The following is a 26,691-nucleotide window of genomic DNA, read 5'->3' as shown; positions in this document are numbered from 1 at the left end:
TGCCGCCCATGTAAAAGCATTACATGGTCACTGCCCATATCATTGCTTAGTGCAGAAAATACACGAGAGTTCAGGGTTTTTGCTTTAGCAAAGTTAACCATTTTCACTGTAGTATCCAAAACATCTTTCAAGCTGTCAGGCATTCCTTTGGCAGCAAGAGCCTCTCGGTGGATGCTGCAGTGAACCCAAGTGGTGTTGGGAGTAACTGCTTGCATGTGCGTTACCACTCCACTATGTCTCCCTGTCATGGCTTTTGCGCCATCAGTACAGATACCAACACATCTTGACCACCAAAGTCCATTTGATGTCACAAAGCTGTTCAGTACTTAAAAAATATCCTCTCTGGTTGTCCTGGTTTCCAGTGGTTTGCAGAAGAGGATGGCTTCCTTAATTGACCCCCCATAAACATAACAGGCCATATACCAGGAGCTGTGCCAGGCCCGCCACGTCTGTTGACTCATCCAGCTGTAACGCATAGAATTCACTGACATGTATGCGAAGCAGTAATTGTTTCCAAACTTCTCCTGCCATGTCACTGATGCGTCGTGAAACAGTGTTGTTTGATGAAGGCATTGTCTGTATAGTTGTTTTTGGCTTTTCCCCCAGCATTGTCCCAGCCAAATCCACGGCAGCAAGAAGAATTAAGTCCTCCACAATAGTAAGGGGCTTGCCTGTCCTAGCCACTCGATAGCTCACCATAGAAGACTCCTCTAGCCCCTTCTTATTAATGGAACTGTTGCTTTTATACATGTCTTACTACTTAAAAGTCGTCTTAATTCTCACTCAAAAAACTCCTGTGGCTTATTTTTCAAATGGGCATGTTTTGTTTCTAAATGTCTACGCAAGAGTGGAGGTTTCATCCAGTTGTGAGAGTACTTTTGCACATATAACACCCTGTGGCTGAGGAAAGGCACTACTCCCAATATAAATATAACTCCAAATCAATGTATTTCTCATCATATTTGCACCTCTTCGATGGTCAAATGTCCCTGTCTGTTGTTCGGTGCTAAGTAAGAGGGCAGTAGCTCTTCGGCTGCATCAGATTCACAACTGTTAGTGTCCATGCTAGCTGGGCTAACAACAAATGTAGAAATCCTGATGCTAACATTGGATGTGCTCGTGGAAGCAGAACAACTTGTGTCGTCGACAGGTGCAGGTGTAGTACTGCTGGTAGTAGCAGTACTACTAGTAGAGCTGGTATGTGTCTCTATGGACGCCGGCCTTACTAGTTTTAACCATTTATCAATTTTCGAGCAAACGGATTGAGCAGCAGCTACGTTTGGCTACCTGTATTGGTGTCACGCCCTGACCTTAGAGCTTTTTATGTCTCTATTTTGTGTTTGGTCAAGGTGAGATTTGGGTGGCATTCTATGTTCTTTTTCTATGTTTTTGTATTTCTTTGTTTTGGCGGGTATGGTTCTCAATCAGGGACAGCTGTCTATCGTTGTCTCTGATTGGGAACCATACTTAGTTAGCCCTTTTCCCTCCTTTCTGTGTGGGAAGTTGACTTTGTTAGGGGCACTATAGACCATGTAAGTTTTACAGTTGTTTCTTAATTTCTTGTTTTGTTGGAGTCATTTTAAATAAGAGAAAATGTACGCTCACCACGCTGCACCTTGGTCCACTTCGTTTGACGGCCGTGGCAATTTGACATTGTGTTGTTATTTCGCTGAACACTAGATGGTTTAATTTTATTTTTGGCAGTGAAACGAGGCTACTCAGGCGAGAAAAAAACCTCACCCAAATGTATAGCCCCGTTGGAAAATATAAACAGACTGTTTGAAAATGTGAAGACATTAAAAAAATATATATATTTTAAAATGTGAATCACATTTTTATTTGGCATACGCCCGACGGCATTGTGTGTAACCCTAGGGGAATACCTGCTCTAAGGTGATGACAAATGATGCATGTCTGCTGAATCTGGTCAACACCTAGTCTAAAGATGACTGGGTTGCTATTGTGATATCTGGGAATATAATGACAGGAAACAGAAAGAGAGATGAAACCATACTGTATCCGTTGTATTCACATCCATTTCCATTGTATCGAATTAATTCATTAAAGTCTACTGAAAGGGTCTTGCCTTGTTAGCGAGAAGCACAGCTGCTTTAGAACCAAGTCTAATTCAGAGTACATCATTCCATTCAAATCATTACTAGGTTACCCAACAGTGGCTGTTCAGGCTTCCCCCCTATTGAATCTACCACCAAGTATGGACAAAACACAACGTCAAAGCTGACAACACTGTCCACTAACACTGTTTCGAAACGGGGACATTTCCTCTACAGAAGGACTAAAAAATGGAAATAATAACAGGAAGAAAAACACATTTCATACTCTGTGATCAAATGGTTTGAGGCCTTGTATCACCTGCAGCGATTCTCTCCTGAATGTGATGTGTTGCATTAAACAAATTCTCTGTTTGATCAACCATTTATTCAACATCAGCACTCTAACTAACAAAGAGGATATTTTGGATGACAAATGGGAAAACGTCCCTGTTTTGTAGGGTCAGGCGTTTAGACAACACATGTACTGTAATGTCTATGTTGATCCAACAGCTTCCAGCTGGAAAGTACAGTGATTAAGTACATTTAAAAACAAAGGAAAGATAATGAAACGATATAAACCATTTCAGGTCCATAGGATTTCAAGCATAACTCAGGCAAGCTGCCTGATTCATGGTGAAGAAAAAAGGTTGTCTCTAATAGGAAAGTGAACAATGGACCTGGACTAACAACGCAGTGCGGAGCAGGGCTTTTATTTATCAGAGGACACATTTCAAATAACCACCTCAGGCTCCGGCTCATCCACCTACCTGGAAAGGGAGCCCACAGGGACTGTCGCCATGAAAGCGAAAATATTTCCTCAAGCTCTAGGGCTGCAGGCAGTGATCTGATATGTATTAAAGGCCCTGCTGTAGGCCCTGCTGTCTGATATGTATTAAAGGCCCTGCTGTCTGATACGTATTAAAGGCCCTGCTGTAGGCCCTGCTGTAGGCCCTGCTGTCTGATACGTATTAAAGGCCCTGCTGTAGGCCCTGCTGTCTGATATGTATTAAAGGCCCTGCTGTCTGATATGTATTAAAGGCCCTGCTGTCTGATATGTATTAAAGGCCCTGCTGTAGGCCCTGCTGTCTGATATGTATTAAAGGCCCTGCTGTCTGATATGTATTAAAGGCCCTGCTGTAGGCCCTGCTGTCTGATACGTATTAAAGGCCCTGCTGTAGGCCCTGCTGTCTGATACGTATTAAAGGCCCTGCTGTAGGCCCTGCTGTCTGATATGTATTAAAGGCACTGCTGTCTGATACGTATTAAAGGCCCTGCTGTAGGCCCTGCTGTCTGATATGTATTAAAGGCCCTGCTGTAGGCCCTGCTGTCTGATACGTATTAAAGGCCCTGCTGTCTGATATGTATTAAAGGCCCTGCTGTAGGCCCTGCTGTCTGATATGTATTAAAGGCCCTGCTGTCTGATACGTATTAAAGGCCCTGCTGTAGGCCCTGCTGTCTGATACGTATTAAAGGCCCTGCTGTAGGCCCTGCTGTCTGATATGTATTAAAGGCCCTGCTGTAGGCCCTGCTGTCTGATATGTATTAAAGGCCCTGCTGTAGGCCCTGCTGTCTGATACGTATTAAAGGCCCTGCTGTAGGCCCTGCTGTCTGATATGTATTAAAGGCCCTGCTGTCTGATACGTATTAAAGGCCCTGCTGTAGGCCCTGCTGTCTGATACGTATTAAAGGCCCTGCTGTAGGCCCTGCTGTCTGATACGTATTAAAGGCCCTGCTGTCTGATACGTATTAAAGGCCCTGCTGTCTGATATGTATTAAAGGCCCTGCTGTAGGCCCTGCTGTCTGAAACGTATTAAAGGCCTGCTGTCTGATATGTATTAAAGGCCCTGCTGTAGGCCCTGCTGTCTGATATGTATTAAAGGCCCAGCTGTAGGCCCTGCTGTCTGATATGTATTAAAGGCCCAGCTGTAGGCCCTGCTGTCTGATATGTATTAAAGGCCCTGCTGTCTGATATGTATTAAAGGCCCTGCTGTCTGATATGTATTAAAGGCCCAGCTGTAGGCCCTGCTGTCTGATATGTATTAAAGGCCCAGCTGTAGGCCCTGCTGTCTGATATGTATTAAAGGCCCTGCTGTCTGATATGTATTAAAGGCCCAGCTGTAGGCCCTGCTGTCTGATATGTATTAAAGGCCCTGCTGTCTGATATGTATTAAAGGCCCTGCTGTCTGATATGTATTAAAGGCCCTGCTGTAGGCCCTGCTGTCTGATATGTATTAAAGGCCCAGCTGTAGGCCCTGCTGTCTGATATGTATTAAAGGCCCTGCTGTAGGCCCTGCTGTCTGATACGTATTAAAGGCCCTGCTGTCTGATATGTATTAAAGGCCCTGCTGTAGGCCCTGCTGTAGGCCCTGCTGTCTGATATGTATTAAAGGCCCAGCTGTAGGCCCTGCTGTCTGATATGTATTAAAGGCCCTGCTGTAGGCCCTGCTGTCTGATATGTATTAAAGGCCCTGCTGTAGGCCCTGCTGTCTGATACGTATTAAAGGCCCTGCTGTCTGATATGTATTAAAGGCCCTGCTGTAGGCCCTGCTGTAGGCCCTGCTGTCGGATATGTATTAAAGGCCCAGCTGTAGGCCCTGCTGTCTGATATGTATTAAAGGCCCTGCTGTCTGATATGTATTAAAGGCCCTGCTGTCTGATATGTATTAAAGGCCCTGCTGTCTGATATGTATTAAAGGCCCTGCTGTCTGATATGTATTAAAGGCCCTGCTGTCTGATATCTATTAAAGGCCCTGCTGTCTGATATGTATTAAAGGCCCTGCTGTCCCTGCTGTCTGATATGTATTAAAGGCCCTGCTGTAGGCCCTGCTGTCTGATATGTATTAAAGGCCCTGCTGTAGGCCCTGTCTGATATGTATTAAAGGCCCTGCTGTAGGCCCTGCTGTCTGATATGTATTAAAGGCCCTGCTGTCTGATATCTATTAAAGGCCCTTATGTCTGATTAGTATTACAGGCCCTGCTGTAGGCCCTTCTGTCTGATATCTATTAAAGGCCCTGATTAGTATTACAGGCCCTGCTGTAGGCCCTTCTGTCTGATTAGTATTACAGGCCCTGCTGTAGGCCCTTCTGTCTGATTAGTATTACAGGCCCTGCTGTAGGCCCTTCTGTCTGATTAATATTACAGGCCCTGCTGTAGGCCCTTCTGTCTCATTAGTATTACAGGCCCTGCTGTAGGCCCTGCTGTCTGGTATGCATCACAGGTCCTGCTGCAGGCCCTGCTGTCTGATATGCATTAAAGGACAATTGAAAACACAACATAAGCAAATATCCTTCTGAGAATGAATAAACTACTACTAAAAGATCTCCATCACTGTACAGTATGTCTTCCATTATATGTTGTTTTTCCCACAGATTCATCCAGGTTCATCCTTGAACGACATGTACAGATGTTTATAAGTATTTGCTATACAAATACATTTCTCAAGGTCTCTCCTTTGCCTGCATGTTATCAATGAATGAATGATGTCCTCCCTCTATTCCGTCAATAGCCAGAGAAATGCTAGGTCACAGGAAATGTTTCTGCTCCCACATCGCTCCCCTGGTAGAACCACCTTTAATACGTCCCTGTGGGACACGGTGGATATGGCAGCACATATCATTCCGCTGGTTCAAATTAGAGCTGATAAAGGCTCCAAGAGAAACGTTGACTCCCTGATGGGGTGAAAGAGAGAGAAAGAGATAAAGAGGCCATCTGGCCGTCAGCGGGGTAGTAGGTACACCTTTCTACCGCTGCTGTCCCTTACTGTAATACCACTGATATATCCCTTACTGTAATACCACTGATATCGCTTACTGATACCACTTACTGTAATACCATTGATATCCCTTACTGTAATACCACTGATATCCCTTACTGTAACACCACTGATATCCCTTACTGTAATACCACTGATATCGCTTACTGATTCCACTTACTGTAACACCACTGATATCCCTTACTGTAATATCACTGATATCGCTTACTGATTCCACTTACTGTAATACCAATGATATCCCTTACTGTAATACCACTGATATCCCTTACTGATTCCACTTACTGTAATACCACTGATATCCCTTACTGTAACACCACTGATATCCCTTAGTGTAATACCACTGATATCCCTTACTGTAATATCACCGATTTCGCTTACTGATACCACTTACTGTAACACCACTGATATCCCCTACTGTAATACCACTGATATCCCTTACTGTAACACCAATGATATCCCTTACTGTAATACCTCCGATATTGCTTACTGATACCACTTACTGTAACACCACTGATATCCCTTACTGTAATACCACTGATATCCCTTACTGTAACACCACTGATATCCCTTACTGTAACACCAATGATATCCCTTACTGTAATACCACTGATGTCCCTTACTGATACCGCTTACTGTAACATCACTGATATCCCTTACTGTAATACAAATAATATCCCTTACTGTAATACCACTGATATCCCTTACTGATACCACATACTGTAACATCACTGATATCCCTTACTGTAATACAAATGATATCCCTTACTGTAACACCAATGATATCCCTTAGTGTAATATCACTGATATCTAGAATGAACACATGGCCATGTCCTCATCATATACCACTTCACAATATACTGCTATATTTGCCATGACTCTCAATATATCACACAAAGCCAAGGTAATTGTATTGAAACTGTGGTGAAATGCAGGACACTGAAGGACCTCATCTGAGAAGTGACTATTCTTTGAGGAGTATGGATGAATGGCATATGCCATCCATTGTTGAAAGCACTTGACTCTGAGATTGCAAAGGGAATGTTGACTGCTGTTAAAGCAACATTTGTGTGCAAACATGTGGAAAGGCTGAGAGACAGATCCATTATCCAACTGTTCCATGGACCACTACAGAAGAACACACAATGCTGTTTCTTCTAAAGTCCATTCTGCAGCTGAAGGTGCTGTCTTAGTGTAGCAGAGTGGCAGGCTGATCAAAAGTGTTGTTGTACAATAGGGTGAATATTCTGACTCTCATATATATCACAGTCAAATTTCTTCTCTTGTTGGCATAACGTTCACACATCAGGGAAGGTAGAGAAATATGGAGGGATGGACAGGGAGAGAAAGAGAGAGACAGAGAGACAAACAGAGGGGGAGAGGAAACTGTGAGTGTGTATGAGATAGACATTCTCTTCTGAACTGGAGATTCCATCTGTCAATGTCAGGGCCTGTAATACTGCTTATTTGACAAATGCCAAGGCAACCTGAAGATGGTTCATAATAAATAGCAGCCCAGATTGGAGCCCGAACCGACAGCACTCAATAGAACCAAAAGCCAATAGAACCACAAAAGTTAGCTGTTTGCATTTAACGTCCTTAGCATTAGTGCATTGACAGGTATAGAAATGTAACATAGAAAGAAGCCATTGCTCTTAAAAGTAGATGGACATCAGAAGATTCCATTTGGACCGTCCTTTGAATATTCATCATCCAACATCAACTCCAACCAACCACAGTTAAGTTGACTCAATCACACACTCGTCTCTCCATGATTCCAATACCTGGAGAGGTTCAACCACCGGGCTGGAGTGACAGACAGCTAACAGTTAAATGGAGACGTACCTGAGCCTCTCTTGGACACTGTTTTGAAACCTCGAACCACTGCAGCATAGAGAAGAATCTGGAGTGTGATGGGAGCTTTCATTTTTCACCTGGCCAAGTGTCCTATGGGGTTAGAGGAGAGGAGAGAGAGGTTAGAGACTATCCATAAAGGTAAGAATAATGAACAAATCCTTTAGAGAAGATAATGTGCTTTGTAGACAAAACATAAATCAAGAAACACACACTAAATCTAAACAGTCATTTTTGTTTTTATGCCTCTAAAGAGCGAGCAAAGTACATCCCATCATGTAGAACGCAATAGATCCCTTTAACCGGCTTCAACAGCTCCCTCACTCTTCCTAGACAGTCATGTTGTCTAAAACACAGCGTGCTATAGACCACAATCATGACGGAACACCTCATGTATTAGATATGGAAGGGAAACGGTGTATCCTGAATATGTTGCTTCATGGTTTAAGGATGAAATACAACATAAAGTAGTAAATCATGATAGAGTATAACATCAAGGCAAACATATTATTAGGAAATGGCAGCAAACATACAAATATTTAAGCCCACATACATTCCCTTATGCTTGCAATCATTAATAAATCAAATAAAAGCTAAAACAGTGAAACAGCCCACTGGGCACAGATGTCAATTTAACATCTATTCCACGTTGGTTCAACGTCATTTCATTGAAATGACGTGGAAACAACATTGATTCAACCAGTATGTGCCCAGTAGGAATGGCTGTAACACTAACAATCAATAACAAGCACCACTAAAGGGTGAGTGGAGGTACAGTATTTGTTACAGCGCCTTTGGAAAGTATTCAGACCCCTTGACTCTATCAACATTTAGTTTGGTTACAGCTTTATTCTAAAATTGATTAAATAGATTTTTTTCCCCTCATCAATCTACACACAATACCCTGTAATGACAAAGCAAAAACTGGTTTTAAGAAATTATAATAAATAAATGAAAACCTGAAATATCACATTCACTGTGCCTTGCCAAAGTATTCATCCCCCCATGGCATTTCTCCTATTTTGTTGCATTACAACCTGTAATTTAAATGGATTTTTATTTGGTTTTCATGTAATGGATATATACAAAATAGTCCAATTTGGTGAAGTAAAATGATTTTTTATTTATTTAAATTTTTGTAAAATAAAAAAAACATAAAAGTTGTGTGTACATATGTATTCACCTCCTTTGCTGTGAAGCCCCTAAATAACATCTGGTGCAACCAGTTACCTTCAAAGGTCACATAATTAGTTCAATAAAGTCCACCTGTGTGCAATCTAAGTGTCACATGATCTGTCACATGATCTCAGTATATATACACCTGTTCTGAAAGGCCCCAGAGTCTGCAACACCAATACATCTGCCTGTAAGGCCAGCATCCCAGAGTCACCTCTTCACTGTTGACGTTGAGACTGGTGTTTTGCGGGTACTATTTAATGAAGCTGCCAGTTGAGGACATATGAGGCATCTGTTTCTCAAACTAGACACTCTAATGTACTTGTCCTCTTGCTCAGTTGTGCACCGGGGCCTCCCACTCCTCTTTCTATTCTGGTAAAGCCAGTTTGCGTTGTTCTGTGAAGGGAGTAGTACACAGCGTTCTTTGTTTCTGGCCATTTTGAGCCTGTAATCGAACCAACAAATGCTGATACTGCAGATACTCAACTAGTCTAAAGAAGGCCAGTTTTATTGCTTATTTTTTATTTTGTATTTTATTTCACCTTTATTTAACCAGGTAGGCTATTTGAGAACAAGTTCTCATTTACAACTGTGACCTGGCCAAGATAAAGCATAGCAGTGTGAACAGACAGCAACACAGAGTTACACATGGAGTAAACAATAAACAAGTCAATAACACAGTATAATTTATTTTTATTAAGAAAAAGAGACTATATACATTGTGTGCAAAAGTTATGAGGAGGTAGGCAAATAATTACAATTTAGCAGAACAACAGTTTTCAGGTGTGCTAACATAATTTCAAAAGGGTTTTCTAATGATCAATTAGCCTTTTAGAATGATAAACTTGGATTAGCTAACACAATGTGCCATTGGAACACAGGAGTGATGGTTGCTGATAATGGGCCTCTGTACGCCTATGTAGATATCCAATTAAAAATCAGCCGTTTGCAACTACAATAGTCATTTACAACATTACCAATGTCTACACTGTATTTCTGATCAATTTGATGTTATTTTAAATGGACAAAAAATGTGCTCTTCTTTCAAAAGCAAGGACATTTCTAAGTGACCCCAAACTGTTGAACGGTAGTGTTATTATTCAGGCCCTTTACTCAGTACTTTGTAGAAGCACTTTTTTGCAGCGATTACAGCCTCAAGTCTTCTTGGGTATGACGGTACAAGCTTGGCATACCTGCAGATCCTCTCAAGCTCTGTCAGGTTGGATGGGGAACCTTGCTGCATAGCTATTTTCAGAGTCTCTCCAGAAATGTTCGATCGGGTCCAAGTCCGGGCTCTGCCTGGGCCACTCAAGGACATTCAGAGACTTGTCCCGAAGCCACTCCTGCGTTGTCTTGGCTGTGTGCTTAGGGTTGTTGTCCTGTTGAACTGTCTCCCCAGTCTGAGGTTCTGAGCTCTCTGGAGCAGGTTTTCATCAAGGATCTCTCTGTACTTTGATCTGTTCATCTTTGCCTCGATCCGGAATAGTATCCCAGTCCCTGCCACTGAAAAACATCCCCACAGTATTATGCTGGCACCACCATGCATCACCGTAGGGATGGTGCCAGGTTTCCTCCAGACGTGACGCTTGGCATTTAGGCCAAAAAATTCAATCTTGGTTTCATCAGACTCTTGTTTCTCATGTTCTGAGAGTCTTTAGGTGCCTTTTTGCACTCTCCAAGTGGGCTGTCATGTGCCTTTTACTGAGGAGTGGCTCCTGTCTGGCCAGTCTACCATAAAGACCTGATTGGTGGAGTGCTGCAGAGATGGTTATCCTTCTGGAAGGTTCTACCATCTCCACAGAGGAACTCTAGAGCTCTGTCACAGTGACCATCGGGTTCTTGGTCACTTCCAGACCAAGGTCCTTCTCCCCCGAGTTTGGTCGGGCGGCCAGCTCTAGGAAAAGTCTTGGTGGTTCCAAACTTCTTCCATTTAAGAATAATGGAGGCCACTGTGTTCTAGGGGAACTTCAATGCTGCATAAATGTTTTGGTACCCTTCCCCAGATCTGTGCCTAAACACAATCTAGTCTCGGAGCTCTACGAACAATTTCTTCGACCTCATGGCTTGGTTTTTGCTCTGACATGCACTGTCAACTTTGGGACGATACGTAGACAAGCGTGTGCCTTTCCAAATCATGTCCAATCAATTGAATTTAGCACAGGTGGACTCCAATCAAGTTGTAGAAACACCTCAAGGACGATCAATGGAACCAGGATGCACCTGAGCTCAATTTCGAGTCTCATAGCAAAGGGTCTGAATACTTATCTAAATAAGGTTTTTCTGTTGTTTTTTTTTTTTTAATACATTTGCAACAATGTCTAAACCTTTATTCGCTTTGTCATTATGGGGTATTGTGTGTAGATTGCTGAGGATTTTTAAAATGTAATCAATTTTAGGTTAAGTTGTAACGTAACAAAGTGTGGGAAAAGTCCAGGGGTCTGAATACCTTACGGAGGCACCGTATGTATGTAGGCCTTTTGTAAGGCTATGGGTCAAATCAAGAACAGAGTTAGTTGTACCGAAAGGAACACACCAGGTAAAAGGTCATGAGTAAAAGATTCTGAAGGTGAATTTACATCCAATCACCATATTGAAGGTGGATTACACAATATATTAAAAGTAGAAGCCACCCTTGCACGATTGACTATTTCTTCTACAATAAATTGAAATTGAAAAAAAAAACTTTGGTGTTCACACATGTATTTGTTTGATTTATAACTGCACAGGACCCTACAAAAATTGTTTTGTTAAAGCCTGGACAAAAAAGGCTTTTTTGACCACTCAGATCAGCTCTGAAAAAGATCTGATGTGAAAAAATCAGATGTGATTGGTCAAAATACGAATTAGTTGAAAAAAGATGAGAATTGGGCTGCCTGTGTAAACACAGCTGTTGTTTTGAATGAGATGTGGCTTTCATATTACGCCACGTGCAAATAATTTAATCATCATTTACTCATCTGGATCATAGATCAAAACGGGGAAAACAAATATTTGATATCATGTTCTGCAGCTGCCTACAAATCTGCAATTAGCCTTTCAAATAAATTATGCCCGAATGCAAATCCATTTTCCAAATGTTTTCTTTTTATTCCTCTCTTTAAGGATTTATCATCATGGACCCATATAAAATGAACTTCATCATGAAGCTGTGTCAAAGTAGTGAGTAATAATATATCTGGCTTTGTTGCCATGCTAACTAACATGTTAATATCACCTGCTCCCTAATCCTTTACATAATCAATTCTAATCTGAATTCCTCTGGTGTTAGGCCACTGTTTTGGGGGTGGTTGTATGATCTAACAACCAATAAGGAAGCAGCCCAAAGACTGCCAATAATCTCACGAGGCAAGCTCCCTCATTTCAATGCCTGTCAATTCAATTGACATGTGGTAGCTTCCAATGTTTAAAAACTTCACGTTGACATTTAGTACCCGACAAAGACACAACACAGAATCTGGAGGAAGGAACCCAGTAAACCACAATAAACCTGAGGAGACCGTGTTAGTGTGTCAGTTCCAGATGAGACTGCAGCCAAGGATGACGACACCACCACAAACCACCCCGCTATGAAAGGGCCATTGTAGCGCCGGGCGCTAGTTAGCTAACGACGCTTCACAAGTCACCCCCTCACTACACTAAAACGATAAAGCAACACCCAAATCTTATCATTTTAATTAGCGTTCTCGCTCGTGTCGCTGCAAACATTACCACCAAAGATACTCTCGATGTGGTCCCTCTCTTACAAACAGACCACAGAATGATTAAATAGACACAATCGCCTAGGATTACTAGCTTCCTGTGATAACTGTGATTGGGCGCCAGTGCATGGCATGTAAATGATGTTGCCATTTCAAAGACCCAATCATGGACACTCTTACTGACAGTTGTGGCTGCTTCGGGTGATGTATTGTTGTCTCTACCTTCTTTCCCTTTGTGCTGTTGTCTGCTCCCAATAATGTTTGTACCATGTTTTGTGCTGCTACCATGTTGTGCTGCTGCCATGTTGTGCTGCTACCATGTTGTTGTCATGTGTTGCTGCTATACTGTATTGTTGTCTTAGGTCTCTCTTTATGTAGTGGTGTGGTGTCGCTCTTGTCGTGATGTGTGTTTTGTCCTATATTTTTAATCCCAGCCCGCGTCCCCGCAGGAGGCCTTTTGCCTTTTAGTAGGACGTCATTGTAAGTAAGAATCTGTTCTTACTGACTTGCTTAGTTAAATAAACATGAAATAAATACAAAATATTTTTTTAAAGAAGACGAAGATACATGGTGTTCAAAGGCAATAGGAGGCACTTGAAATTGGTGGTATTGAATAATAACCCTGAATAACAATAGAGACTTATTTGTCTACCTCAGTGCATCGTTACTGATGAGCTAACAAGTCATCTGCAGGTGGTATTGAATAATAACCCTGAATAACAATAGAGACTTATTTGTCTACCTCAGTGCATCGTTACTGATGAGCTAACAAGTCATCTGCAGGTGGTATTGAATAATAACCCTGAATAACAATAGAGACTTATTTGTCTACCTCAGTGCATCGTTACTGATGAGCTAACAAGTCATCTGCAGGTGGTATTGAATAATAACCCTGAATAACAATAGAGACTTATTTGTCTACCTCAGTGCATCGTTACTGATGAGCTAACAAGTCATCTGCAGGTGGTATTGAATAATAACCCTGAATAACAATAGAGACTTATTTGTCTACCTCAGTGCATCGTTACTGATGAGCTAACAAGTCATCTGCAGGTGGTATTGAATAATAACCCTGAATAACAATAGAGACTTATTTGTCTACCTCAGTGCATCGTTACTGATGAGCTAACAAGTTATCTGCAGGTGGTATTGAATAATAACCCTGAATAACAATAGAGACTTATTTGTCTACCTCAGTGCATCGTTACTGATGAGCTAACAAGTCATCTGCAGGTGGTATTGAATAATAACCCTGAATAACAATAGAGACTTATTTGTCTACCTCAGTGCATCGTTACTGATGAGCTAACAAGTCATCTGCAGGTGGTATTGAATAATAACCCTGAATAACAATAGAGACTTATTTGTCTACCTCAGTGCATCGTTACTGATGAGCTAACAAGTTATCTGCAGGTGGTATTGAATAATAACCCTGAATAACAATAGAGACTTATTTGTCTACCTCAGTGCATCGTTACTGATGAGCTAACAAGTCATCTGCAGGTGGTATTGAATAATAACCCTGAATAACAATAGAGACTTATTTGTCTACCTCAGTGCATCGTTACTGATGAGCTAACAAGTCATCTGCAGGTGGTATTGCAGCAGACTGATCATAGTCCAGAGTATATCAAAAACAGAATAAATAAGGGATTATAGGATTAAACAGACAGGATTCAAAATATTACCATAATATGTTCCTGGAACTGCAAGCTCACTACTGTAGCAGTGGTTTGGATTGAAAATGCAAGGCAGATATGTAGTTGTTCCGTGATACACAGATAGGTCTGTTGAATTGTGAATAGGTCGCTAAAACAGTCATTCCTAGGTTATTACTGTGTAATGACCATTTACCATGCCATTGCTTAGTAAACAGCTGGGAAACTATGTGCCGAAAATGAAGTGCTACTCTTGTTTGTATAAAACATTTACCATCATAATTCTCATAATCAGTGATTTCAAGTGGATCCTGGTTAATAAGTGAATATCAACCTCTTGTTATTTCAGAGTGTGTTTTCCCCAATACTGAGAGGAGAGAATCAAGTGCTAGCTATTTACACAGCCCACAGTGTGGGAGGGGAGCATGAGAATTGACATGAGCTCCCTGTTGTAGTGCAGTGTAGCCGACTACCCCCTGCTGCAGCGATGACGCAAACAAACAAGCAAGTCACTGATGGTCCATAACCATTGAATTAGCAGGGTCTGCAAAAGGAGGAAGCTCCTTAGAATCTACTGTCGACTGCAGTTGCTGTCCAGTTGTTTTTCCTCACCCCCCTACCTCCTTGTCTCTTAGTCCCTGTCTATTAGTCCCTGTCTATTAGTCCCTGTATTTATCCCTCGCTGGATTCAACCAAATTCAATTACTGTCTTGAAGGTTCTGCCAGAGAAGGGCCCTTTCTCACTAGTGGCTCTTACTAGAGGAGCACCAGAATAATGTGTCTTCCAACAGCCCCTCCCTCTCTCCTCCCTCCCTTCCTCTTTTCACCATCTCCTCGTCCTCGTCCCCCTCTCTCTGTAGAGGAGCAGAGGAAAAAACCTTATCTGCCTGCTGCCTTTGCAAGTTATTAACATTTCTATTTGTGAGAAACAGTTGCAATCACTTATACCCTCCACACACCTACATCCACACACCTACATCCACACACCTACATCCACACACCTACATCCACACACGTACATCCACACACGTACATCCACACACCTACATCCACACACCTACATCCACACACCTACATCCACACACCTACATCCACACACATAATGCCCGGCTCTGCACACAGAATTATTCCTAGGGTTGCAAAATTCTTGCAACGCTCAATAAAATCCCTGGTTTTCTAGAAATCTTGGTTGGAGGATACCAGATTTCCTGCTTATTCCCGCCTGATTCCGGGGATCCTCCAAACGGGATTTCGTGAAAACCAAAGAATATATTGAACGTTCCCAGAATTTTGCAACCCAAATTATTCAATTTCAGATGATCTGATCCCCCCATCCACCATCATAATGCTGATACAGTAAGGAGTAGAGTATATGGAAAAGATTGGAGGAGATATCAGGTGCCATGCCAGGAGAGAGAGAGAGAGAGAGAGAGAGAGAGAGAGAGAGAGAGAGCATATGAGCGAGAGAGAGAGAGAGAGCATGTGAGCGAGAGAAAGAGAGCATGTGAGCGAGAGAGAGAAAGAGCATGTGAGCGAGAGAGAGAGAGAGAGCATGTGAGCGAGAGAGAGAGAGCATGTGAGCGAGAGAGAGAGGGAGAGGAGAGCATTTGAGCGAGAGAGAGAGAGAGAGAGAGAGAAAAAGGAGAGTTTGTCTGTATGCTGCCAGTAACTTCCTAAAGGACATACATTATTAACTATTCCCAATTCAAGCTGTTCCATGAACTGTACACACTCTCTCCCTGAACCCACTATAACCCTTGGCCTACAATTGCCACGCCAACTGTGGAAATCGAATTAACATCATTGAAAAAGTCACCATCAAAATATGCCTGTTTAAGCTAGAGATACAGTTTTTTTTTTTTTTTTGTACGGGCTGCCTCTCAATCCACTGCATCTGCCGATATTGCCCTTCCATATCTGCAGTGAAAGGTGGCAGAGCTAGAGTGGTGTTTGTCAGACCATGAGACATCCTGAAAATTGGTGTTCTCATGAACATTTGTTGTTCCATGTAGTGAATCTGTTATTCAATGCGTTTTTTATTGGTTAATTAATAGCAGTAATGCCAAACTAAAACTATTAAATAAGTTAGTCCCCCCCCGGCTTAGATTATAAATGGTTAAATGGACAAATTCCAGGCTTAGTGCTGTGTCCAGGGTAACTACTGATCAATCTGAGGACTGTGACCTATTGGTTTCCAGGTGCTACAGGGTTGTTTTAGTGGAAGCCAGTTATGAGTCTGTATTGCTGGGGAGAACGACTCACTAACACCCTTGAGTTCAACAGCCCTGCTTAGTTCCTCCCTGGCAATCGCTATAATGAATATCGCTGATTGGCTGGGCAGTGCACACACCTGGGTTCCCATGTAGAAATCAGACCCCAGGAGTGAAATCAGCTGGACTGTGGACCTGAAAAGCTGTGCATGCTGTTATAGTGTAGGTTCCACTGTGGACCTGAAAAGCTGTGCATGCTGTTATAGTGTAGGTGGGCTTCCAGTCCCACTGTGGACCTGAAAAGCTGTGCATGCTGTTATAGTGTAGGTCCCAGGGCTTCCAGTCCCACTGTGGACCTGAAAAGCTGTGCATGCTGTTATAGTGTAGGTTCCAGGGCTTCCAGTCCCACTGTGGACCTGAAAAGCTGTGCATGCTGTTATAGTGTAGGTCCCAGGGCTTCCAGTCCCACTGTGGACCTGAAAAGCTGTGCATGCTGTTATAGTGTAGGTCCCAGGGCTTCCAGTCCCACTGTGGACCGGAAAAGCTGTGCATGCTGTTATAGTGTAGGTTCTTCCAGTCCCACTGGGACCTGAAAAGCTGTGCCTGTTATAGTCCCACTGTGGACCTGAAAAGCTGTGCATGCTGTTATAGTGTAGGTTCCAGGGCTTCCAGTCCCACTGTGGACCTGAAAAGCTGTGCATGCTGTTATAGTGTAGGTCCCAGGGCTTCCAGTCCCACTGTGGACCTGAAAAGCTGTGCATGCTGTTATAGTGTAGGTTCCAGGGCTTCCAGTCCCACTGTGGACCTGAAAAGCTGTGCATGCTGTTATAGTGTAGGTCCCACCTGACCTGAAAAGCTGTGCATGCTGTTATAGTGTAGGTCCCAGGGCTTCCAGTCCCACTGTGGACCTGAAAAGCTGTGCATGCTGTTATAGTGTAGGTCCCAGGGCTTCCAGTCCCACTGTGGACCTGAAAAGCTGTGCATGCTGTTATAGTGTAGGTCCCAGGGCTTCCAGTCCCACTGTGGACCTGAAAAGCTGTGCATGCTGTTATAGTGTAGGTCCCAGGGCTTCCAGTCCCACTGTGGACCGGAAACAGCACGAAACAGCATGAAATAGAGTACAATGCCTCTTTGTGGCTGCTGTCATTCTCTACCACTGCACGTAACTAGTGTGACACCTTGTGAAAACTTGAATCCTTTGCAGAAAGCAAAGGCACCACAGGTGGGTCAATACTTGAGAATGAAATTTCTCATGAGGTGCAAGGTATTGTATTTTACCTGAAAAGGGTGAAATAACACCTTTTTGCTACCACTTCTATGAGCGACATGTTTTAATAGAGTCAAGTTAACCAATTTAAAAATCACAGCCAATTTCCTACTACATGGTGTCAAAATAGAAAATGATATACTTGTTCGCACTTCAACTCTGTCTCTCCTTTTGAATCATGAATGATTTGCATCATTTGTGTTCTTCTGTGAAGCCAGAGAAAGTGATGCAACTGTGAGCCAGTGGGTTCAAGCCTCCCGGCCATTGGGGTTCAGGGTTAATAAGCAGGAGGTGCAGAGCACTGTTCTAACACCACCTGCTACAGCTTCCCAGAAATGGCTCCTCAGCTTATTTAGATGAATCACCAAGAGAAGTCATATGTGACACAATCAGTGGAGTGGACCCCAAAATGGCCACCCCATAAGCGCTTTGTGTGCCAGGCAAGGAGTACAATTGATGCTTTCCATAATAGGGATGTGGATGTCCAATTAAATAGACTTGATGCAGAGGTGAAGGCCTGTATTCTGACAATATGAGAACTGCTGGTCACGTGGGCAGGACAGAGGGAGACTTTATTTTGAGTGAATCACAGAGAGAATGGGGAGAGAACAATTTACAAGCAGCTTGCTATTTTCTCTTGTGGGGAAAAGACACAGAGCAATCTGACCCGATTTGTCCACTTATGAAATAACAGTGAGAGTGATGTCTGTAACAAGTCCCTCGTTCCCACCTGACAAGAACAAGACTTACTCTCTGCTGTTTCAGCCAAGTCTAAAACAACGGTTTATATACCCTTAATCATTGGCAATTCATTGCCCTTAGCGGTTGTAATTTTCCTTGGTTCAAGCTAAGAAGCTTTTAAAGTCAACATGGATGAAGTTTTAATTTCATAATGTACCTCAACGCTACAGTGATTAAATGCATGGCAATGATACTAGATCTCAAGCATTACAAGCCACAATCTCACCTCTCCAAAAAGCTTCCAGGAAGGAAGCAGTGACAGAAGATAGCTATACATCATCAACAACACAGCACACGCACCACATAGCCCTCATTTGAAATCCAATTCACTACAGATTCACCCCCCCCCCCATTCTTATCAACCTCTGCTACTTCTCTGCTCTGCTCTACCAATCGTTTCAGCTCAATAAAACCTGAGAAAACAGGACCAGGAGGAGTCCTGTTCAATCCCCCTCAGATCCCCGACCTGCCTGCTAACGCCCTCTGTGTCCCAGCTCGGCCCAGCCGTAGCCGAGCAGCAGGGAAATAAAGATAAAACTAATGAAGCCTTCTTATTGGATAGGCCGTGGCGGCGGGGGGGGCTCAGGGGTCCAGGGGAGAGCCCGGCTGTAGCCCCGTCCTGAGGATGAAAACGGAGGCTGCTGAGGACAAGAGGGAGGGAAGGGAGGAGGGATAAATCATCCCCAGGAGGAGAAGAGGAGGAGCGAGGGGAGAGCAGAGCTTCTGTCAGTACTGTAGCCTCCCCTCCACACCGACCGCATGTTTAATAAAAGATAAGCCATCCATCTCAAATCTCTCCTCCAAACACACAGTACAGCTCAGACCGCTCGCTCGCTGCCCCACTATTGAAATTCCACACCTGCATTATTCAGGCAACGCATTAGGCTTTATGGCCCATTCTTTCCCCTTGCTGAGCAAGACTCAGCTCAACCCATTGACATGGAAATGACAGAGCTGTTCAGACATAGTTTACAACCTCAAAATCAGTTTCCATAAACCTTAACCTGCTACAAGAGCGCTCACCACACTAAACAAGTATGTTGATTCATATAGACTTGTCCATGAGCAAAGTACAGTACATAGAAAGATGTTATATTGTATAAGAGAACTTCATTTCCCCTGAGTTCTGGCAACAGTACAAATAATAATATTATATTCTATAGGAAGGAGCACTTCATTTCTCTTGATTTCTGTCAACAGTACATGGAAAGACATTATATTGTATAAGATAACTTCATTTCTCCAGAGATCTGTCAACAGTACCAATATATTATACTGTATGAGAGAACTTAACCTCTTACATCTATGGGGGCGCTATTTCATTATTGGATAAAAAAAACGTGCCGGTTTTAAGCGCAATATTTTTCACAAAAAGATGCTCGACTATGCATATAATTGACAGCTTTGGAAAGAGAACACTCTGACGTTTCCAAAACTGCAAAGATATTGTCTGTGAGTGCCCCAGAACTGATGCTACAGGCGAAACCAAGATGTAACTTCAAACAGGAAATGAGCAGGATTTTTGAGGCTCTGTTTTTCATTGTCTCCTTATATGGCTGTGAATGCGCAAGGAATGAGCCTGCCCGATCTATCGTTTCCCCAAGGTGTCTGCAGCATTGTGACGTATTTGTAGGCATATCATTGGAAGATTGACCATATGAGACTACATTTGCCAGGTGTCCGCCCGGTGTCCTCCGTCGAAATTGGTGCGTCATCTTCAACGGCACGTCTTTTTCCAAGCGATTCAGTGGAGAAAGTAGACATCCACGAACGATATATCAATGAAGAGATATGTGAAAAACACCTTGAGGATTGATTCTAAACAGCGTTTGCCGTGTTTCAGTCGATATTATGGAGTTAATTTGGAAAACAGTTCGCCGTTTTGATGACTGAATTTTCGTTTTTTTTTGGTACCCTAACGTGATGTACAAAATGGAGCGATTTCTCCTACACAAAGAATTTTTCAGGAAAAACTGAACATTTGCTATGTAACTGAGAGTCTCCTCATTGAAAACATCCGAAGTTCTTCAAAGGTAAATGATTTTATTTGAATCCTTTTCTGGTTTTTGTGCAAATGTTGCCCGCTAAATGCTACGCTAAATGCTACGCTAGCTATCAATACTCTTACACAAATGCTTGTTTTGCTATGGTTCAAAAGCATATTTTGAAAATCTGAGATGACAGTGTTGTTAAGAAAAGGCTAAGCTTGAGAGCTAGCACATTCATTTCATTTCATTTGCGATTTTCATAAATAGTTAACGTTACGTTATGCTAATGAGCTTGAGGCTATAACTGGATACAGGTTTTTTTCATAGCCAAACGTGAACAAAACGGAGCGATTTATCCTACACAAATAATATTTTTTGAAAAACTGAACATTTGCTATCTAACTGAGAGTCTACTCATTGAAAACATCTGAAGTTCTTCAAAGGTAAATGATTTTATTTGAATGATTTTCTTGTTTTTGTGAAAATGTTGCTGGCTGAATTCTAGGCTTATAGCTATGCTAGCTATCAATACTCTTACACAAATGCTTGTTTAGCTATGGTTGAAAAGCATATTTTGAAAATCTGAGATGACAGTGTTGTTAACAAAAGTCTAAGCTTGAGAGCAAATATATTTATTTCATTTCATTTGCGATTTTCAAGAATAGTTAACGTTGCGTTATGCTAATGAGCTTGAGCTTGAGGCTATAAATAGGATCCCGGATCCGGGATTGCTCGACGTAAGAAGTTAATTTCTCTTGAGTTCTGTCAAGATATCATACTGTCACGCCCTGGCCTTAGTTATCTTTGTTTTCTTTATTATTTTGGTTAGGTCAGGGTGTGACATGGGGGATTTATGTGTTTTGTCTGGTCTAGGGGTTTTGTATGTTTATGGGGCTGTTTCCTTTCTAGGTAGTTTGTATGTCTTCTGTCTTTGTGTCTATGCACCAGATAGGACTGTTTCGTTTTTTTCACATTTGTTGTTTTGTATTTTGTAGTGTTCACGTTTATTGTCCTTATTAAACATGTTGAACACTAACCACTCTGCATTTTGGTCCTCCTCTCCTTCAACGGAAGAAAACCGTTACACATACTGTGTAAGATTAATTTCTCTTGTTGTGTCAACAGTATAAAGAAAGCTATGAAATTGTATAAGATAACTTTATTTCTCATATTGTATAAGATAACTATGTCAACAGTACAAATAAATATAGTATATTGTATAAGACCACTTCCACTGAGATCCGTCAACAGTACAAAGAAAGATATTATAGGGTACAAGAGCACTTAATTTCTCCAGAGTTCTGCAAACTTTTCTAGAAAAGGAGAGAGACCAACCTATCCAGCAGCAGTTTTATCCTGCCATCCAAAGTCCCCTCCATCCACTACACTCGACACCAAAAGAAACCTCTTCAGATCCAATCATCCCACTCAAATGGGACTTGACACTGTTCCCTACTGAGGGCCAATCTAGTTGGGAGGAGACACCCACCCCTCCACTCCACTCATTAAAGGAGAGAGGGGGGGGGTATGGCTGACAGGCAGGCAGGTAGGTGGGACGAGGGCCAAGGAGGAAGTAGCTGGAAGCCAGGATGATTGATGCAAGGCTGTCTTCTAGAGCTGGTATACTGCTCCATCATCCATCAGTAGGATCAACTCAATCTGCTGGGGAGGAAACTGAAACACAGCAGCTGGTGAACTGTGAAACAGACTTCTACTACTGTTATTCCAAAGGATATGCACACTGATGACTGCAGTAGATTGCATGTGTTAGGGTGGTGGGAGGAGGGATAGGGCGAGAGGCGGTGAATTGTCAAATTGGCTGGCTACAGTACGACAGCAAAGGAATAGGTCCCATTCCTAGGAGTACAATAGCTCCTAAAGCTAATTTCTATTGTCAGATGACTTTTCTGTTGAATGATACCAATATATATGCATTACATAATCCTGTAACATTGTGAGGCTTCCCATGGTAGAATCCCAGCTTCCTCTGAGCATGGCTGGAAAGTGGACTCACTGGTCTTCATTATTAACATGTAAACATAAATGGAGGGTTGTTACTCAACGTACACACATGTAACAATTCCCCCATTCCCTCAACTGGATGAAGATAAGCATGCCTGAAACTGGAGGCTTATTGAACCACTGCCCTCACGTTCACATTTAATAAGCCAAAACACTGTAGAACCACAAGGGTGTCACGAGGGTCTCAGAGGGTATAGCCCCGGGGGGAGCGGAACACAGAACTAGAACTCCAGCAGACCAGCCACCTAACAACCGGTTCAATGGCTCGCTCAATAGAAAACAGAGGGAAAAGACACAGTAAGAACCCAAGGCAAAAAAGGTCAATTTGTCTGCTGAAAAGTCAACCCGAAGAACCAGACAAGTGTTGCAGCTGAAAGAGCCAGAGAGAGGGGAGGGAAAACTGTGTTGGAGTTACTATAGACGTGAATTTGCAGACCGGCATCTCTCTATATATATATCTCTCTATATCTCTCTATATCTCTCTCTCCCTCTATCTCTCTGCCGCTCTCTCTCCCGCTCTCCTTGCCCCCCGCTCTCCCTCCATCGCTCCCTGCTTCCTATCAGTACCCCTCTGCCTACTATTTGCTGCTCTGATTGTATCTCTGAGTGGCCCCCTGTCCTGAAATGGAGCCAGCACCAGTAATCAAGACTAAACTGATAGGATAAGGAGGATTGGAAGGGAGGGGTCTAGGTACCATGGAGAGCATGACAGAAACAACACACATTTACTGCATTGAAAAACAATGTGGGAAAAAACACTCCATGTGAGGAAGGCAGGATTCAATATTGGAGGACAAGGAGAGCCGACTCCCCAGGCCCTTCTCATAAAGTGACCCAATAAATCAGGGCCTATTGAGGGCCACTCTCGCTGGGGTTGTTGGGGATATGTGGAGGGCTCATGGAGAACGCTGGCTCTCGCCAAGGAACGGCTTCGCAGTCGAATTTGCAGTTGACACAACAGCAGCATTCTGGGAAATAAACAGGGCCCATAAATAATACGACATTCACATCCAGACCACAGCTCTGGTGTTTGTTTAGCAACACAACTACAATAATGTGTTCCCCTTTGTCATTGACTAGTCTGGGGTGAAAAATAGATGAAATTAACAACACAGTGTTGTGGAAGAGGAGTCTGAAGAAACGGCATGTGAATACATGCTCTCTGTGAAATTGGACACTTCTCTCTTGAGGATATATCATTGGTCAGGAACACTGAGTCGGTGCATGTTGTCTTCTACTTCCTGTATTGGAGAGACATTCAGCTGGCAGCACAACATATCCAAGGTCTTTGTTCTTTTTAAACGCAGGCAGATTGTGAGGGAAGGTTTATCTCTGTGGCAATGCGCTGTGTGTCACTACGGAGTCATCATGAATGGGCCAGCAGAGCTCCGAATGGAGAAGGGAGAAATTGAAGGAAAAATTGCCCATTTTGCTTTTTACCTGCGTGACACTTTCCATCTCCTTTCACACGCCTACCTCTCAAATATCTAAAACACATCGACTTCATCCTCTAAGCAGTCTAGGCTCCTTTAGCATCACATGCAAACATTGCAGGGAAACAGGTTTTGGGGGGAAAGGGGTGAAAATGTTAAGTCCATCATCCAGGCCAGCTCCTAGACTGCACATTCTATCACTGACAAACCATCAGCTTTTTATTTTCCTTGCCTCAAGCTTTCAAAAAAATAGATAGAAGGAAGAAAAAAAATTGATTACACCTTAGAATGCAATTTCATCTGTGGGGAGTGGGACTACAGTTTCATCGCTTCAATCTTTATTTCAGTGTGTGAAACAATTGACCAGTTTTTCATCTTCTAGCAGTTCCTCTTGGAGGTTCCCCATATGTTTCCTGAGCTACAATATAAACAGACAGTTGGAAAACGATTCCATTACGGCTTTCATGTAGCTACATTAGCTTGTCTCTGTTATGATAGGGCCAAAACACTCAAAGGCTAAATAAAGTCAAGCCGCTGATTCCATGGTTGGATATGTACCATACACTCACACTGCCTACCTGACAGATAGATAGAAGCTTGGATAGCTTCATTTCTGTAGAGAGATGGTATTTTTTTCTCTCGATCTGAGCTCGCCTGAAGAAATAAGAGAGAAAATGTGTTTTGCTGTTGGCCTCCACTGAATGATAATCTGACAGAGGGCTTTGAGAAGAGCAGTGGAGAGCTGTAGGGCCACAGTTGTAAAGAGGGGCCTATTTTGAAGCGCAAGTGTTTTTATAGAGACTACATCCCTCCAACAAAGTCAATTCAGATGATTTCCATTTCCAAGGGTTCCTTTTAGTTCCCTCTCTGCTACTCAGAAATATGTTTCTAATGACTTGTAGCAGCATGAATGTGACAGTACAGACAGGCTGAAACAGTGACTTGGTATTCATACAACTGCCTTGTCTTAGATGTTCTATGGGCTTTGTGACTGACGCTTGGACATCTAGTAATCTACCTGATCTATCAAACATGTCTTTACATGGAGAGAATGCTGCCAGCGAAAATAAATAGCTCAGTGTCAGATCAATAGCCTCTGATTGCTTTAATGTGGATCTAGGGTTTTAAAAAATACTTGGGCGGAAAAGAGGCTGAAAACTCATCTAGGGAATTGGATTTCTTTCAAGATTTCTTTTGGGAAGGCTTTCCACTAGATGTTGGAACATTGCTGCGGGGACATGCTTCCTCTCAGCCACAAGAGCATTAGTGAGGTCGGGCAATGATGTTGGGCAATTAGGACTGGGTCACAGTCGGCGTTCCAATTCTTCCCAAAAGTGTTCAATGGGGTTGAGATCAGGGCTCTTTGCAGGCCGGTCAAGTTCTTCCACACCGATCTCGATAAACCATTTCTGTATGGACCTCGCTTTGTGCACGGGGTCATTGTCATGCTGAAACAGGAAAGGGCCTTCCCCAAACTGTTGCCACAATGTTGGAAGCACAGAATAGTCTAGAATGTCATTGAAAGATTTCCCTTCACTGAAACTAAGGGTCCTAGCCCGAACCATGAAAAACAGCCTCAGAACATTATTCCACCAGATTAAGCTGGTGTAACCGATGTGAAATGGCTAGCTAGTTAGCGGGGTGCGCGCTAATAGTATTTCAAATGTCACTCGCTCTGAAACTTGGAGTGATTGTTCCCCTTGCTCTGCATGGGTAACGCTGCTTCGAGGGTGGCTGTTGTCGAGGTGTTCCTGGTTCGAGCCCAGGTAGGAGCGAGGAGAGGGACGGAAGCTATACTGTTACACTAGCAATACTAAAGTGCCTATAAGAACATCTAATAGTCAAAGGTTAATGAAATACAAATGGTATGGAGAGAAATAGTCCTATAATTCCTATAATAACTACATCCTAAAACTTTTTACCTGGGAATATTGAAGACTCATGTCATATATTCTCATGTTCTGAGCAAGGAACTTAAAATGTTAGCTCTCTTACATGGCACATATTGCACTTTTACTTTCTTCTCCAACACTTTGTTTCTGCATTATTTAAACCAAATTTAACATGTTTCATTATTTATTTGAGGCTAAATTGATTTTATTGATGTATTATATTAAGTTAAAATAAGTGTTCATTCAGTATTGTTATAATTGTCATTATTACAAATAAATGTAAAAAAAAAAAAAATAATAATAATAAAAAAAAATTAAAAAAAATCGGACGATTAATCGGTATCGACTTTTTTTGGTCCTCCAATAATTGGTCGACCTCTAGTTGTAACTATGCTTTGGGACAGGTAGGGTTGTCCTGGCAACTGCCAAACCCAAATTCTTCTGTCGGACTGCCAGATGGTGAAGCGTGATTCATCGCTCCATAGAATGCATTTCCACTGCTCCAGAGTCCAATTGCAGCGAGCTTTACACCACTCCAGCCGACACTTGGCTTTGCGCATGGTGATCTTAGGCTTGCTCGGCCATGGAAACCCATTTTAATGAAGCTCCCGACAAACAGTTATTATGCTGACGTTGCTTCCAGAGGCAGTTTGGATCTCGGTAGTGAGTGTTGTAACCAAGGACAACGCTCCCGTTCTGTGAGCATGTGTAGCCTACCACTTTGCGGCTGAGCCGTTGTTGCTCATAGATGTTTCCACCTCACAATAACAGCCCTTACAGTTGACCGGGGCAGCTATAATGGGGCAGAAATTTGACTAATTGTTTTGTTGGAAGTCAAGTTGAAAGTCACAGGTCTTCAGTGAGGCTATTCTACTGCCAATGTTTGCCTATTGAGATTGCATGACTAAGTGCTGAATTTTATACACCT

At 42.6% G+C, this 26,691-nt stretch overlaps 1 protein-coding gene across 2 annotated transcripts in view; it reads right to left on the bottom strand.

Annotated features, from left to right (window-relative positions):
- The window catches only part of LOC135543308 (interleukin-1 receptor accessory protein-like 1), a 538,127-nt gene that overhangs the window by 487,411 nt on the left and 24,025 nt on the right, over nt 1-26,691 (bottom strand). For both annotated transcript variants that reach the window (XM_064970484.1, XM_064970485.1), the window contains exon 2: nt 7,670-7,771. In XM_064970484.1, the coding sequence (XP_064826556.1) occupies nt 7,670-7,751 (82 nt within the window). In that variant the 5' untranslated portion in view covers nt 7,752-7,771. The remainder of the gene's footprint in view (nt 1-7,669; nt 7,772-26,691) is intronic.

Source organism: Oncorhynchus masou, chromosome 7 (assembly GCF_036934945.1).
Source record: "Oncorhynchus masou masou isolate Uvic2021 chromosome 7, UVic_Omas_1.1, whole genome shotgun sequence".
Taxonomy (NCBI): Eukaryota; Metazoa; Chordata; class Actinopteri; order Salmoniformes; family Salmonidae; genus Oncorhynchus; species Oncorhynchus masou.
This window is presented reverse-complemented; position numbering and strand designations above follow the sequence as displayed.